Genomic DNA, 17,010 nt, shown 5'->3' with positions numbered 1-17,010 from the left:
TTATTACAGTCTTTATACCCAAGTCCTGGATTTTTCCCTAGAGCTTTTGGGATACAGCTGTGGGGCTTTTTTAGTACAAAGACAGTATGTTCCACTTCTTTGCATTAAGCAGAAATTGGCCTTCCCACACCAGCACTCCAGAAACTTCACTGAGCGAGTCCTGGATAATGTGACTCTTTTATTCAATTGTCTTTGGTTACTCATCTTGAGAAACAGAACTGGAAAAGAGAAAGGGCAGCTGCTGTCTCAGGTTATAGCTCCCTGTTAGCTAACTATGTTCTGCCTGGATTTCCCAGTTAACAGAGCTAACAAGGATGCCCTCTCCATAGTGGGACAGGGCGAGCTTCCTGCAGTTTAACCCTGGGTACACAAGGCTGCCTCTAGGTAAAAATTGGATAAAGTTGTCAAGACCTTGCTACCAAAGAAGACCATCCTGATCTACAGCCAGCACTAGATCGATGATGAGAGTGCTGTTGCATTGCCCAGCGAGATTAACTTCTGCTCTTTCCTCAGCACTACGCAATTCTCCATCAGCTCCTATAGCAGCACAGACCCCTGAAATCTGCCAGCAGCAGTGCAACAGCCAGTGTTTTGGAAGAGATCTGAAATCAGCACAGACCACCTCAAGCCACCAGTCAGAGCAAAGACCAAAGCAAAACAAACTCCAGCTTCCCACTGCTGGCAGCACAGTGGAGCTCACGCCGCTGTGCAAAGCAGTTTGTCAGGCAGAAGGAGCACACCAGCCCAGCCGCCCCACACTCCCAGCAGCAACAAATCAGCACTCCTCCTGCTGGGTTTGTATCCCCACCCTCCAGCAGCAGAGCTGCCTACTAGCAATTACCCTTGATTTTGATATGCCAGCAGGAGCTTATGGGGAGGAATGCTGACAAGCCTAATTGCCAGCAGCTGCAAGGCCTCTGACTGCTGGAGACAGGCTTTTAACCTCCGCCTCTCCAGGTTGTGTGTAGGGAATGTCCATTTGCCCTGACATCTTCAGGGGAAAGGCATTTGCTATTGCATCATCCTGGTAGCCATTTCCTGCTTAATTATGCTGTGAAAAAAATAATAATAAAAAAAACCCCAAAACAGGATATTAAATCTTTGCATGTGTTGATGAGGTATGCCTGGGTATGCCTTGTTCTTTGCTTCCAAAACATTTTCTAATGATAGAAGGGCGACGCTGTGCTGTTGCAAACCTTCCTTGCAGGCTGGACACGAAAGCTCCTGCACCGCACTGAATCTGGAAGTAAAGGTCTCGCTGGGCTCTCAGAATGACTGTATGTTTTTATAGCATGTTTTCAGGTTTGTTACAGCTTTCTTGCGAGAGCATAAAGAGTTATTTTCACACTTTTTTTAATCTGGAAGTGAGTTGCCTAGAACGTCTTCCTTAACTCCCTCAAAAGGATTAAACTGAGCTTATTATATTTCTTTTCAGGACAATATGTGCATCTAATTATGCTTCACTGTAAGCCTCCCACAAAAAAAAAAAAAAGCATTTACTGTAAAAACCTGTGCATTCAAATTCAGGGTAAGAGTTTGATTACTTCAGACTGAAGAATACTAAGTTAAAGCCACTCTTCAGAGAATCATTCCTTAAATCTCATAGAGCCATAGTGTTTGTTTCTAGCTCTGCAAATAGCTTTTTTTAAAAAACTTTAGAAATCCCAATAGAAAAAGCAATGCACTGTGCCTTCAAAATATATACAGTACACTGAGAATCTATAAGCACAGTGTATCAAGTACTACATCATTGTGTGGTTATATTTTCAAGTGCACATAATATAAATCTGACAGCAGTCAAAATCCTGGCTCTGTGTGCAGGCCACAGGAACACATTCTTAGAAACGAATTGCAAAGGTCTATTTCTTATTTACTAAATTAATTTATTTTATTTAAACTAATAAAAGAGAAATTCACCAACAAAAGAATGCAGGAGAAATCAAGCGACTTGGTGACACTCCTTCTCAACGCTCTGAGCACCCTGACCGCCCTCTCTTCACGGTTTCTTATATCTGTTTAGCAAGCCGGTTCAGGAGAACCTCCGGCAGAGGATGGCATAACATGAATGAATTTCAGTGCAATGTCATCCTTTATGAACTGATCAAGGTTTCAGGTCAGCAGCAAGACCGCTGATGCTGTGAGCTTGGCAAGAGTGCTGGTGTAGGTGTTGCCATCTCCCCATGCCTGCTGGATGGTTCTGTCCCTGCACTTGGTTGTGGGCTGAACTGCAAACTGGGAACTGATATGAGTGAGAAATAAAGAACAAAAGGAAAAGGCTGGGACAGTGCTCTGATCTTATTCATGACATAATCCCACAGAGCAAGGAGGAGAAGCTGTGGAAGATGGGAAGTAGTATTAGCAAGGACTTGGCTTCGCAGCCCTGGCACAGACCAGATGATTGCTTTTTTATGAATGCAAAAGGCCAGGTTAGGTGTAGACCAAAATTGTATATACCTTGATTTGAGCCATCATTTCTCAAAGGTACATTAAGGTATTAAGCAAAGAGAACGCTAAAGCTGCATTTCGCTCATTTTCCTAGTTTCTGTGTATTTTGCAACGTGGGGCTACGTGCATTGGCTGAAACCCACAGCCCCGTGTCATCACAGCCTGTGCCAGGGGTAATTAGGCATGGAAACACCTCTGTAAACTCAGTATTTTGAAAAAAACCTGACGTCACTTTCATTGAAAAATGAGCTTTGACAATGTTAAGACCTATTTGTGCATTCCTGAAAACTTCAGCCATATATTCTATTATCTTTCTCTAAAACACCATTTTTAATGCCAAAGCTTGCATTTTGTTAATTTCTAAAGCACCTCTAATTGACTCTTTTTTTTTTTTAACGTTGCTTATTTTAGGATTTTGCAACTGTAACAGCACTTGGACACAGGAAATTATGCTGTTATATGCGGCATAATTATGAAATGACTATAAAAGTTTAATCAGAATTTTACCTGCCAAGAAATAGGTCTGAATAAATCGCTCAGTATAGTCTGTTCCAGTGCCATAGCCTCAGAAAGTATCAATCCCTAGCAAATGGGAAGTATTTCTTTCTTGTATGAGATTCAGAAGTCTGGTGTACTTTAAATATTAAATAGTTGTTACAACACTTTGGGGGAATTTTGCCCTGTTGTCTTGGGTGCATCCTGCCAGGATGAAGCTTTGCTCTGAAAAACCGAAACTCTGATAGGAAACCAGTGAGCCTATACTTAGCTCCCAATGATGTCCCAGAACAACACATTTTCATAGCAAATTCGGAAGCACACGGTAAAAATTAATGGGGATCTGTAAAGGATTTTTTTGAAATTTGGGATTTTGATTCTCCATATATGTGTATTACAGATCAAGAATACAAATATACTGACTTCTTGATGACCAGGGCATGGATTGGTTCCAGAGGATGGCTTTTATCGTCCAATATCTTCACATCAGCTGGAGCACGTCAGACGCTCAGGGTCACAGGTACCAATCTGGTAGCTGCCCGCTGAAGACTTTAAATTGCACCAGTGTATGCAGCCTGAATTGCATCCTCAGTTTTGGAAATGTGTTCTCAGTACTTTCTGATCAATTGTGTCTCAGCACATGTCTGTATCTATAACACTAAGTGATAAAAATTATGCTGTGTTTCCTGGGTTTTACGTAGGACTTAAAGAAAAGGTGAGGGAGGTTAAAAAAAAATAAAATCCCAGTAACTCAAAAAAAAAAACTCAAAAAAAAGCTCAGTAACGTAGTAATTAGCTGCAAGCAACCTGAGTCTGAGAAGAATCAATTTTTCATTTCAAAATGTCTTTTTCTTACTAGGGTAGAAGTCATATAAAAATAATCACTCTTTAGTTGTTGTTCCCAAAACATTATCCTAGTATTTTGTTTTAGTGAGGCAAAGAAACTTTGTGTTGTAAGTCTGTTTCTTAAAATAATTTGGGTATGAAATTTAAAAGAATTATTGACTTATATATCCTCAGTTCAATCCTTCATAGTTCTTGGGTGTTGTTATAGGAATATGTGAGTGCTCCAAAACTATAATGCATTTTTTTCCTATTTCTGCAGTGTCTGGAGATAATTTATAGGTGGGAGATTGAGAAAGAAGGTAGATTCAGTCACCTGCCTGAGGTATGCTGGAATTATGTGGCTGAGCTGGGCACGAAACGCAGGTTTTCCTTTGGTTCTAGGACCAATGTCATAGGTCATTTTGGACCTTGGTAAATGACCCCAAATCTCAGTATAAGTCTGTGCTGCAGTCAAAGGCAGCTCAGGCAAAACACAGCTACACTGCATTTAAATGTGGTAGCTCTGGAACTGGCGGCAGCAGTAAGGAACTTGGCCTAGGTACTCTGCCCAGATATTTACCCTGAATTCCAGGTAGGAGGCTGCAGCTACCTGTGAGTTACAGGCTGCTACCTCTAAATTGTCATCGATAACTAGACTAGACAACATAAAGCTAGCTCGATGTGTGCACCTGATCTATAACCATGCTTTTGGCTGCCACACAGGTGTAACCTCGCTTAGGCTAATCCGAGTAACTATTTTGTATCAAAAGATGAGGGATGTCCCACAACGTAAATTTTTTGGTGTGTTATTTGTGTACCAATGAATGCAGTTGTTGATGCTACTGAGTCATTTAATTTCATTCTGAGAAATCCAGCGACATGTCTGGTCTCACCAGTTTTGAATCTGTCTAGAGGTTCAGAAGACCTCTGGTGGCTAAAGCTTCTGTGTCCAAGAGCACACTCCAATATTCAAGATGGTGAAAACCTGTCTCATGTATCTTAAGCATGTGGAAAATCTGTTTTAAGTGTGTGGAAAGACAGAAAAGGGCAGGAAATGTGAGGTACAATGATTTTGTAAGAGTTGTGCATACCTTCAATGTAATGACCCAAAGTGATTTTAGTCAAAGATGATGCCTTGAATACAAGTAGGGTGGCAGTCAGGATGATCAGTGTCACTTGCTGAATGTCACACTAATTTTGTACATCCAAAAAATAAGCCCTGAAGGAATGACTAATGTGGAGCCTGCTCCAAATTTGTTGTAAGCCTTTTGATGAATATCAAGGCTCCTCTATACATACAACAGAAGCATTCACAAACTGTTTTCTCAGATAAAGTATTTCTACTTTTAATGTTTATTAATTAACCTGTTAGCATATCAGAAGATATATCAGATTTCTTCTCTATGAAAATATTCCATTGCTAAAGAGGACTTGGGGTTTCCACGTTATTTCATTCTATGAAAAGCATGAAAATCGCAATGTTTGGAATTAAGGGCAAAACTAAAGAGCTAACCATCTAACATCATTCATTAGTGACGCAAAGTGATGTTTTACATACCAGAATAACAAGGTCCTCTTGATACCACTGTTATCTCTTTCTGATGCTTGCAAGCGGCTCTCCTGAGGAAGCATTCATTTTGGTAAGTGTCTCCATTTGATCCACAAACAGGAATATAGTTTGTGTGACACTGAAAAAGAAAGTATAAAGTAACTCAGTCACACAAAAACGTGATTAATCTCAAAAGCATATTAAGATACAGGAAGATAGTTGTGTAAATATGAACTACTAGCAGTAACTTATAGCCCTGCTCGTTAAAGGAAGATTTAAAATACATTAGTTTCTCAACATCACTCTCTGTATTCCTTTCACATCACTGAAATAATAGTCCAACTCCATATGGGCTGAATATAGGAATTCAGTAGGAAAGATTAAAAGAACAAAATAACTATAGTGGGACTCAGTAATGGCTAGAGGCAATATGACAAGCATCTAGAAGTATTTGAAGGATAAACACACTGAGAAAGGAGAAAACTTCTTCAAGATAATAGAAGAATGCATGACTAGGCACAGTGGGCTGAAACTGAGCAAAGGAAAATTTAAGGTGATCAGTGCTAAAGGGCAGATTTGCTGAGTTTTTGATCATAGAGGGATCTTTCAGGGGAGGTGGAAACAATCACCATCCCCATTAAATTCATGAGCATCATGAGACTGTTTTACTTGGTCAACAACTATAATAATGTTTTTGTATTACTATGCTGAAAAATTCTGAGCTTGAAGTCAGTAGCATTAGTACATTTAATAAAAAGAAAGGAAGAAAGGAAAATGTATCATTCCGAATGGCTTTGGCAGAGGTAGCCTGTATTTTGCTATTTTGTTACATTCTAAGCGACATGGATTATATACCCCTTGTATGTATAATGTGTACTAAAACGCTGGGGAACACACTGAGGCAGCCAATCCACCTAACACCGGTGAGTGCTGCACTGCTCCCTGCTGAACTGGAGATCCAAACCCCACTTCACTGTGTGGAAAAGGAGAAGCTGCCCTGTTTGGGACGGCAATGGTAACTGTAATTCCAGATACCTTTTGCATCTTTAAAACCCTAAGGTGAAAAAAAACCCAAACAACAAAAAGCAATGAAGAAAAACACAGACTAGCCACCACATTTCTTAACCTTAAAAAGTGTATGATTAAAGCGGTATAGTTCAACCAGTGAGAGTTCACACAGAAATAGCAGCATTAGTTAAACAAAACTGACCCAAAAGGACAAGAGTTTCTTCTCCAAATTCCAAATGACAGTCTCTGCCACAACAGTTTCTTTGTGCTTTGGCATGCACAAACCTCAAAATACTCAATTTTTAAAACATAGTGTTGAAGGGAATTATCCTTCTTCCTTTGTCATCCTGCCATAGATGACCAACTGAGAATGAACTAAGCATCCACGGACAGAAATAAATCATGCTGCCAGCTCTGAATATTATTTCTAACAGTTTTGTAATACTTTCCGATAGTCGGTAGCTCTCAGACACTCAACCACAACTGTCAGTCCTGTCACATCTCGCACTGAACAGTCACTTCTAAGGAATAATTAAACAGGTGACTGATGGGGGGAACAACGCTTTCCAACAGATAATTCTCTATTGAATCTTAAAGTTGCTGTGTGATGTTTTAACGTTGCAGGTTTCTGTCCTGAGGATAGAAAATGAGAGGCAAAGTGATTCTTTTTTTACAGTTTGGTAGGCCTTTAGTGATTTGGCACAGTGCAGCCAAAAGTTCTCACGCAAAAGTCCTTTAGGAGTAGAGTTGGTTTTTTGTGAGGAAATACTCTAATAGCTCAGATGACCAAAAGGCAGAGCATCTCTCCATGGACAGGATCTGCTCTGCACAGCATCCCATGAGAAAATCCATCAGGGCTCCATCCAGTGCTGTGTGATTGTGGGGTGCCCAGCATCTGGAGGGATGTAAGGTCTACTTGCTATCTACATTCCTTTTCATATTCTGTTTTATTAAAGCAGTTATTTTATTAACCCATTTGTTGCCAAGTCTTTCTTATTGAGATTGAAAAAGCGGCCCCACGCCGGTCTCTCTCACCTCATGTCCCCCTGCTGGTCCACAACACACTCCCTAGGTGTTGATCAGTTTTTAATTTAGATTCTGTAAAACATCATCCAAATTACAGCAAAAGACTTTTCCAAAAGTTTGGTGACTATGTATTATCCCCCACCTCCATTGTAATAAAAATGGAGTTATCCTTTTTCCTGACTAGACCTGCAGAAAGTCAGGATATCGTTAAGGTCACTGCAAGCAGAGCCCAGCTGAATCTGCCAGCACCCCTCCTACAGTCTAATTTGTAAATTTGATTCTGGGGAATCAAACTTCAGTATCTTGCTTTACGTTAGGTGACTTGGCAAGATAGAGAAAGCCTACAAGGTGTTCAGAGAGGTCGTGGCCTGCAAAGCTCTTGCTGCCACAGCGTTATAGCTGTTTCAGTGACAAAGCTGACATTTGGCAGCCCACCATCTCCAAAGAGGATGCCAGGAGCAAAAACTATGACTCATTAATATTTAAAGAAGACCAAACAGTTAAGAAATTCTGCCAGGTTGGGAATGGGGACAGATAAGGAGGAGGAAGAAAGAGTGGTGATGCCTGGAAGGGAGAAGAAACCTCTATATATTTTCCCAAATCTGAGGGATGGTTTGTGCCAGCCTTGGACTTAGTTCAGAGATGGCTGCGAATAGCCGTGCCCCTCTGTTTCCCAAAATGCCCCACTGTCAGGCAGCCAGGGCTGTAGCCCCACACCTGGCAGCAGCCCCCCTCCAGCAGGAAAATCCTCACCTGACCAGCACGTGGACCTGAGACCATTTTAATTTGGCAACTCTCTCACTAGAGTGCGTTCTTCTAAAAACTGCAGTTTTAAGAGCGTAAGAAATGGCTGGCTGGATCGGACCAGGGGTCGATATATCCACACGCTCTGTCCCAGCTGTGGGGAATAGGAAAGGCGCTTCAGGGAGAACAGGCTGGTATCCCCGCCTCTTCCTTTCAGCGCGCGTTCAGCTGAACCACTGTACACAAATTTGCATAACTCCTTTTCGAAGCCTTGCAATGTCTGCAAAACAAACTTACCTAGCTATCAGATAGTCTTGCATGTAGAAAACCTAACAGTTCATGCTGGGTGTTTGTTGCCTGGGATATTTTGGTGGTGCTAGATGCAGATAAATAATTAAGGTTGAGAGTTACAGGAAGAATTCAACCTGTTATGTCTGAAAAATACAATACATTCTCCTCATCCTTAGACTTTCCTTAAATTTTTCAAGACGTACAAGTAAAGTTATAATTAGCTTTAAAATAATACTAGCTTTAAAGATGGGTTCTTTAAGAAAAAATATCTTTTTTAGTCCTCCTGACCTGGATATTAGGAAGTTGTAAAATTTACCACCTACAAACAATAAATGAAACCTTTGCTTAGACTAGGGTTGAATTTCTTTTAATTTTTTTTAATCATTACTGGGTTTTGATGTTATTATTTTTCATAAATAAAAGTTACAGAGTGAAGGCTGATGAATAAACCTTCTCCTAGGAAATTTTCCTCCCTTTGAAAGGCAGTCAGGTCCCATTGTTCTTATGGGACGTAAGCTGCAGGATGCCCTCGGCATAGGTGCCCTCCTGAACAACACCACATCAAAAGCCAGCTCTGAAACACTGGAATCCAAAACCAGTGTAAGATCACATACACACTGTTGCGATTCTGGTTCCCCTTGATTTATTATTGATTGGAACACAACACACGATTATTTTTAAAACACTAAAAGATAGCCCACTCTAGGGTTGTTTGATAAGACTGACACCTCTTCCAGTTTTACCAGGCATTTCATAATATTTGACACATTTGTCCTGGGTGTAAACTGTAAAAAAAAAAAAAAAAAAAAAAAAAAAAGACCCTCAGTATTCTCTTTTCTTTAAAAACTGGGGGGCAGTAGGGGAGGAAGGATTGCCATTATAGTTACAAGAACTGTAAACTAAAGGCTCAAAACCCAACAAAGCAAATTGAACTTGCTATTTACTACTTTACTACTTTTTAAAAGTGCAGAGGATATTTTTAAAAAAAATTTCCAAACCTTTTGTTTTCCTGAGTGGGACAAATTCACTGTTATCATTCAAAAACCTTATGATCACTGGTGATCCTGTTATTATCTCATTTTCAAAATGCCTTAAGATCTTCCAGGGTCTAATGTACCACATTTGGCCACCAGCAGAGCAGGGAAGAATCCTCCAAATACTGGGTATTAGAGTAAGCAATCCATAATAAGTTATGCATTTAAATTATAAAGCTCCATCTGGTGTGTGTGACAACACTTGGATGCCCTGCTCCTGGTCACCTCCCCTCCCATCTCGGGACTCAGGGCAGGATGAGGCAAGGTAGAGAGGCAGAGAGTGGCTGTCGTCCGGCACTCCCCACCTCTGCTCGTGCTGGTCGCGGGGGCCGTGGGTGCCTGGCACGTGGTGGCCCTCCGTTCTTCCCCACGTCGGTCTGTGCTGCTGGCTGACTTACCAAAACCGTGCGGGGAGCTAACGTGCTGCTACGCTCTTCATTTGCTCCCTGAGCACACCCTGGTGAAGTATGGTCACACACCATCCCAATCAGTGCCATTAATAAAGGAGCCTATGGTTAGACTACATAAACCTGTTGATGAGCAAAATTTTTGAAGTGGTGATTCCACAAATACTTCAACACACCTGAAAGATTGGTCAGAAATGGCAAACAAAAAGGTGAGCAGCCCGTACCTGGAACTGACACGCACATTTCAAGCCATCTCCCTCTTCCTTGCACACTCCTCCATATTTACATGACGATTCATCACACACTCTTACGTCAGATTCCCTTACGTTTAACTCTGTTGAAAAAATAGAAAAAGGAGACAGAAAAGAAATTGTAAGATGAGTGATTTTGAGGACTGTCTTGTCCCGAAACTCACTGAGCCCCCACCCCGCTGTCTTACCCCCCTAAAGAAATGAAAGGAAAAAGCCAGAGCTGTTCCCAGGGCTGCCCTGTGTTGGCTCCGTCCTGCTCCCCAGAGGCAGCTTTGCCTGGCAGGCACAGCGGCTGTGGCTAAACACTGGTTCACCGTGCAAACAGACACAGAGCAGGCACGTGTTTACGCCACCCAGATTCCCTTCCATGTCCCCCCTGCCCCCAGTACAAAACCTTCTGCAGAAATTATGCCTAGCAGGAATCAGGAACTTTACATAAACCATAGCCCATGTCTTTCTCCCACTGCCTCTATTTGCCTTACTCGCCACAAAGCTCCTGAAGAAGAAAAGCTAGATGATCAGAATTTCTCTACCCGCTTTTCCAATCTTTGCCTTGCCCACACTGTTACTCTTCAGACTAAAAATAAGCCAAAGTGTGTTTAAACTATTATAATTTCCTTGCACTCTAGGAGCCAGAGTAATGAACCAGAGCCCTCTGTGTTAGCTGCTGCATAAAAATATGGAGCACAAATGCAGCTCCTGCCTCACTAAGCTTGCAGCAGAGGTACAGCTGGCAAGAGGGAAACCAGGGGGCTGTACGCATCAACTGCATAGGCAATAGCTCCAACATAAGAGTTGATTAAATGGCTTCAACCTTTTTTAAGCATCATATCCAAGGGTAGTTTTAAAGGAGAATAAATATATTCTTTTGAAATAAGTATTTGATTTGAATTATATATAGAAGAGAGAGCACAAGAAGGCACTGGTGGGATAAAGGAAGTGGTCAGTGTTAGCCCAAACATGACCTCACCAGGCTGCATGGGAACAGTGCTGTTACTATTGATTGTAATAAAGAGGTGAAAATAACACCAAGGGCTCTGGAAAAATCCCCTGCCACCGTTTAAGGCTGCACTGATATCAAAGATATCATTCGAAGTTGTCTGTGCTTCGGCTCGAGTCAGAAACCTCCAGGACACCACAGTAATATGACCCACTAAAGAGACTCATTGGCAGCGGTGTGATTGAAAATAATGTCTGTGACATTTAATGAGCAAGCCCTATCCAGATAGCCGGCTTAAAGAAAGCACTGAACACCAGCCGTTCAGCAATGGGGAAAGGTAGGTCAAAAGCAGAAGAAAATAATGCTGGCTGCCACTTCACAGTTTTAAACAGGCCATCACCCTCCTGCTCACAGCAGTGTCAGCACTTCGGTATGACAGTGACTGACACCTTGGAAAACTGCTCCTGTGGGTTTATGTAACATTATGCACCCACACACATAGTTTGCGGAAATAAATATATAATCATATAATAATTTGTGTAATAAATCATGGTACGTGTCATATATGTCTATATTTAACATAGCACAATTAAGTATTTTTTCATAGCACTGAAGTTTCAGGATTACAGCTCAACAGAAGGTCCAGTTAGGTCTTTTCCAACCTTACTGATTCTATTATTTTATGATTCTATGACTCTATTTTGTCAACTGTGAAAAAATTTGAAAAAATACTGATTTTCTTTTTCCCTATGTCCATCATATCCAAAGGCATAAATGAGTAGGGCAATGCATGTAACACCGGGTGTTTAGGTATCCTGGTTGCCATCACAACCCCCTCCATGTGTTCTCTAATGTTATTCTTAATGTTGCCATTTATCAAGTGCGACTGCTGCATTGTAAGGACCGAGTTAATGTGATAGAACATCGCAGCTTTTCAATTTAGTGTGTTCATAACTCCCTCCTGAAGGAAATGTGCCTTTCTTTCTCCTCGTGAAGATCTGTTCTGCAAAGATGAACAAAATATCAAGATTAACAAGGGGAAATGATTGTCATATCTGAAAGAAGGATCCATCTTTAGGTGATACTGCATATAAAAAAATGCAATTTATAAAAGGGAGTAACCAGACAAATTACAGCATAAGCAGCTTTCAAAATCCTGTTTTCACCAGCTCAGGAAACTAAAGAGATGTGGGTCCTCCTTCTCAACTCTCAGCTGAGCTCGCTGGAGTCGGTGCTTAGCAGCATCCTACCCGATAGCCCCATCAGCAGAAGAAACCCCTTGTTAGCTGCAACTTTCGCATGAAATCCTGAAGGGCTACACGGTGTCCGACCACCCAAGCAGTGTAGCGCAGACTTTGCCCCAACCTCTGTGTCCCCCAGTGTGAGCAGGGCACACGACCGCCCAGGAAGGAGCCTCTTTGCTGGGGCAGGGTGGGACAAGGGGCCTCACTTTTCTGCATGGGAGGGGAGGGACCAAGGGGGAGTCAGAAACAGTCCCCAGCTAGCAGTTCAGCATCAAGGCTGAACCAGAGGTATACTTGTCCCTAACTTAGCTATTGCTCTGGCTGCAAAAGCCAGTGAGAAAGGGAAAGATTTCAGAACAAAACTGTAACAGGAGATGTGAAGATGGGGGTGGGGAATCAGCCCTTATGAGCCCACCTCACTCAAAGAAACTGAGACTTCCTTTGGTTTTTTTTAAATCCACAGGAGGAATTAAGATGACAGAAAGCACACTGCTTTAATGATTACTTCATTTTAGGAGTGGGCTGGTTTTCCTTCCACATAAATGATAAATACTGATTATAAGCTTTTCTGCATGAGATGATTGCTGAGCAGGGAAGGTCATTCAGAGACCCGGGACCGGTGTGATTTCCAAAACTGTACAATAAACAAGATACCCTGGTGACTGGCACTTAAACGTGACAGATGAACTTTATTCTATGTAGGAATTCACCTAATACCTGCTTCCATTCAGTGGCAAATTCCAGCAGCCATGAAATCAAGCCTCCAACATAAGCATGATTGCATCTGATGGACTCACAAGTACGGAGGAGTGTGGTGGCTATAATGACTCCCACATCTACAGTGTTCGGTTCAAAAATTAATAGATGAGAATGGATGTTAATAAAGCGATGTGATGAGGAACAGTGGATGTCTCGCACGCCTGAAATATGCTCTCCCTTCAGTGGATTCCCCATGGAGAGAGAATTAAAATCGAGCTTCTGCAATTATTTCCAGAAGAACAGAATCATTATCATCATATGTGAGAACAGATCTATGAAAGGAGTAAGAACACGTAGCGAATGGTTTAGGGTAATTTCTTACATGTTTCTTTAATGCCTATCGCATCTCATATCCTAGACTTTTAGCAGGTATAAATAAGAGAAAGCCTCAGTGTGATTCATTACATACGGCAAAGAAGATGGTAAGTAGTAATCCATCAACTCCCAGGAGAAAATATAATTAGCGCAATTAAATCAGGCTTCCAAATTTATGATAAAATTAATCTCCAAAGACCTGAAATGAGGTATTAAAAATGATCTGCTAGTATCTGTGCAGCCAATACACTTCCTGGTGGTGTGAGGGCTGACCAGCACAGAGCAGCTTGCAGGAATTTGGCTGCAAAGACCCACATCAAGGTCTTTTGGGTTTGGTTTTTTTTTTCTCTCTTTTGAAATGAATTCACCTTGTGATAATTTGATACATCAAGAAAAATGAGGAAAGCCTTCTCCATTTTGACTCCTTTCGGGGAGTTTGAAGTATAGCTTGATACAAGTAGCTGGAGATTGGCTTTTTGCCTGTGACCTCAAAATGCATTGCTCTGAAGTGTGAACCTCTTATTATAAGCTAAATTACACTTGTCAAAATGCTGAACCTGAAGATGAAATCAAATTTGTAGGTTTAAGTACATTGAACACGTTGCTTCCATCTGGATACCTTGAGAATAAAATGGAATTTAAGATGGGCAAATCTGGTAACTTCGTAAGCAATTTGTTTTTTCAGAACTTGTGTCTCCTGGGGTTAGCAATAGTACAAAGTAATGATGAATAGATATAAAGAACCAAAAAAATACCTTTCCCATGTGGAAGTGAGTGGATGGGTTTAGTAGCTGTGCTGCCAGCTTTGGCCCTCCTGATTATTTCAGCTGTGCCTTGGGAAAAAAAACTCTCAGCCTGCCTGCCTGTTTTCCGTTTCCTACGGGTAAGACCCCAACCAGGGGAGCTGCCAAAATTGTAAGAACAGCTGAAGTAGGTCAAGATTGGCTTGGGAAAGGGTTCAGAGGAGAAAATATGTTGTGTGAGGGTATGTTAGAGCCCACAAAGTATACTGGAGATAGTGGCATTATGACTGAATGAGCTCTCAGGAGACAGAAGAGAATCAAAATTTGATGAGAAGAAAACCTATATCCTATGTGATTCTGGGAGTCAGTCATATGACTCCAGATTGGCTTCTCTGTCTGGTGGTCATTCTGGTTTTGGCAAATTATTTAGGAATGTTTGGAGAACTTAATAGGAGAAAAAAAAAAAAAAAGAAAACCTTTTCCTTAAGGATTATAAAGCTGAGCTGCTCACGTGACAAGTACGGTAATAACGTGTCTTAAACTCTTGAATAAAACTTCACCTGCCAGACACACCCTTTGCCCCACAACAAAGATGACACTCAGAGACAGTCCTACGCCCTAGTTGTTCCCAAGCACAGCCTGTCCACTTGAACCATGAAGGTGAGTTTGGGTGACATCACAGGTAAATAAAATTGCTGCAAAAAATATATTTTGGATGACCCTGCAATACTGCTGCTCGCCTCCAGCTGCCAGCTCCGAACAAAACAGCACAGCTCTCCCATAGATCCTACCAGTCCCATGCAGACATATGAGCATCGCAGCTGGTAGTAGCTTAAATCACTTTAGATTACCATTGCCTACAGCGGCTCTGACGTTGGCTCAGACACTTTGCTCACATGTACAGATCATCACATAATCATTTACATTTAGGTGTCTTAATCTACAAGGTCAGCCCCATCCCATTGGTCTTTCAAGGTGCACCCAGTACTGCCACTGCTTACAGAGCTGTTACACACAGGAGGCGTAATTTTGGGAGTCTCTGCATGTGATCTACTTCTTCTGATGCAGGCGAAGTGCTGGCATGTGTGTTTGAAGTGAGGCAGCACTCATTTATTTAATTTATTCCCCATTTCAGCCACTGGGTACAAATCTCACAGATAAATAAAAGTTACAGCCATATACAACAGAACTTGTTTTTATTTATTTTATTGTAGGTCTTCAACTCCCTACTGGTCCCTACTACACCTACTACACCAGTTTGCCTCCTTAACCAATCTTTCTTTACATCTCATCCACTATATTTTCTCTGCCCCCTTCAAAACATCAGAGCAACATTCAAGAAACAGCATATTTCTGCTTTGCCAGCTGAAATAAGTTTAAGGGGAAAATGAATCTCTGAATCTCACGGGATTGCTTTGCAGAACCACTGAAGAAGCAATGACTGGCAGAGATGGAGCATTCCCCTTACTGGCATGACGCTACCCCAATAGTGAGATTAGCTAAGAATAGCCTTTTTCCTGGAGACTCTGTGGCTTCTTTTAAGATAGTGAAACCATATGTTGGGCTTCTAGTTCGTGCAGTAGAAATGTGAAACAAGGACACGGACTCGGGCACACTCACGCGCACACACACATATCTTAGTTCCTTGCAGGAGATGGGAAGCAGAGGTTGTTTGCGTGGTGGACACAGAAGGATATTTTTATCTTCTACCAGCTTCAGTGTGCCACATCCACCAGCCCTAACCTGACGCCTTCTGTGTCTTTCTTCTTCCAATTTATGTGCTGTGTTTCTGGAGCAAAAAGAAAAACTAGGAGCCAAACTCACCTAACATATGCCAAATACTGAAGGTGAAGTGTTGTTCCACCTGCTTTGTGCCTGTGTGGTAAAGATGGTTTATCTTAAGACCAGCCAGCACGTACTGCACAGATGCATACCTGTACACAAACAAGTTCTAGGGGAAAGGAAGCCCCCAGGCTTTGCACCAATTTTTTTGACACCTGCCACTGAAGCCATTTGAAGAAACCACCTAGTATTTACCCCTGCTTTTTATTATCTCATGTACTGAAGTGTTTCACTGAAACATCCTAGCAGACAGTGAGTGACTGGCCACTGCTACCTGTCCCTGCAACCAAAGGAGTGAGTGTTGTTTCTCACTTCAATGGTTAGAGCACAAAGTATTCCTAAAACATGATGCCTTCAGAACCATGACCTTCCAAAACAAGTATGTATCATTGACAAAACCCGAAAATACCATTTTTTTGGTAGCTAATGAACAGTCCCTACATTAGGTTATCCGTATCTTTTTGCTGTCCCCATCTGTTTCAGCAGTTGTGGATTATGAAAATCGTGATAATTTACATTTTAGAGTTTCTGTCTGCTGAATCTTCTCAGAAATTGTCTGGGGTTATGAAGGAGGAATATGAGAGCAGACGAAACCCTCAGACAAATTAGTAATTACTTGTCCAAATAAATAATACTTGCTCATGTCAATTAAGTCAAAGCAAGACAGAATGGATTGTATTATATTGTTCATAGGAAAAAGTATATTTTTCAGAAATAAAACCAGAAAATAAGACAAATTCTACTGGGAAATGATTCAGGGATAAGGAGGGTGCCATTCAGACACTGCACATCCCCTTTGAAGATGGCTGTTGTCACTGACCTGAGGTGACATTTTAGCAAGACACAATTTATAAGAAATTAAGAAGGTGGAAAGTGTGGATAATTGAAAGATAAGAATGAGGAAAAGAGGCTTTTAAAAAAGCAGTCAGAGAACAAAAGGAGAAAAATAAAATATGTAACACAGGACAATCTAAAACAAATATAAGTTTTAAATTACTGAAACAGTTAAATCTCATTTCCATGCCTTTTCTGAGATGTGGTATACTTTTCTTTCACACTGGCATATCAGAAGACAATTCATTGGAACAGCCT

The 17,010-nt window shown here is 41.4% G+C and overlaps 1 protein-coding gene across 1 annotated transcript in view; it reads right to left on the bottom strand.

The window, feature by feature from the left end:
• The window catches only part of TMEFF1 (transmembrane protein with EGF like and two follistatin like domains 1), a 125,422-nt gene that overhangs the window by 44,812 nt on the left and 63,600 nt on the right, over positions 1-17,010 (bottom strand). Inside the window, exons 2-3 of the mRNA XM_075084492.1 lie at positions 10,049-10,158; positions 5,324-5,453 (exon numbers count right to left, since the gene is read on the bottom strand). Of these exons, the coding sequence (XP_074940593.1) occupies positions 5,324-5,453; positions 10,049-10,158 (240 nt within the window). The remainder of the gene's footprint in view (positions 1-5,323; positions 5,454-10,048; positions 10,159-17,010) is intronic.

Source organism: Phalacrocorax aristotelis, chromosome 2 (assembly GCF_949628215.1).
Source record: "Phalacrocorax aristotelis chromosome 2, bGulAri2.1, whole genome shotgun sequence".
Lineage (NCBI taxonomy): Eukaryota > Metazoa > Chordata > Aves > Suliformes > Phalacrocoracidae > Phalacrocorax > Phalacrocorax aristotelis.
The sequence above is the reverse complement of the archived record's forward strand: the minus strand, read 5'-3'. Positions and strand labels throughout refer to the sequence as shown.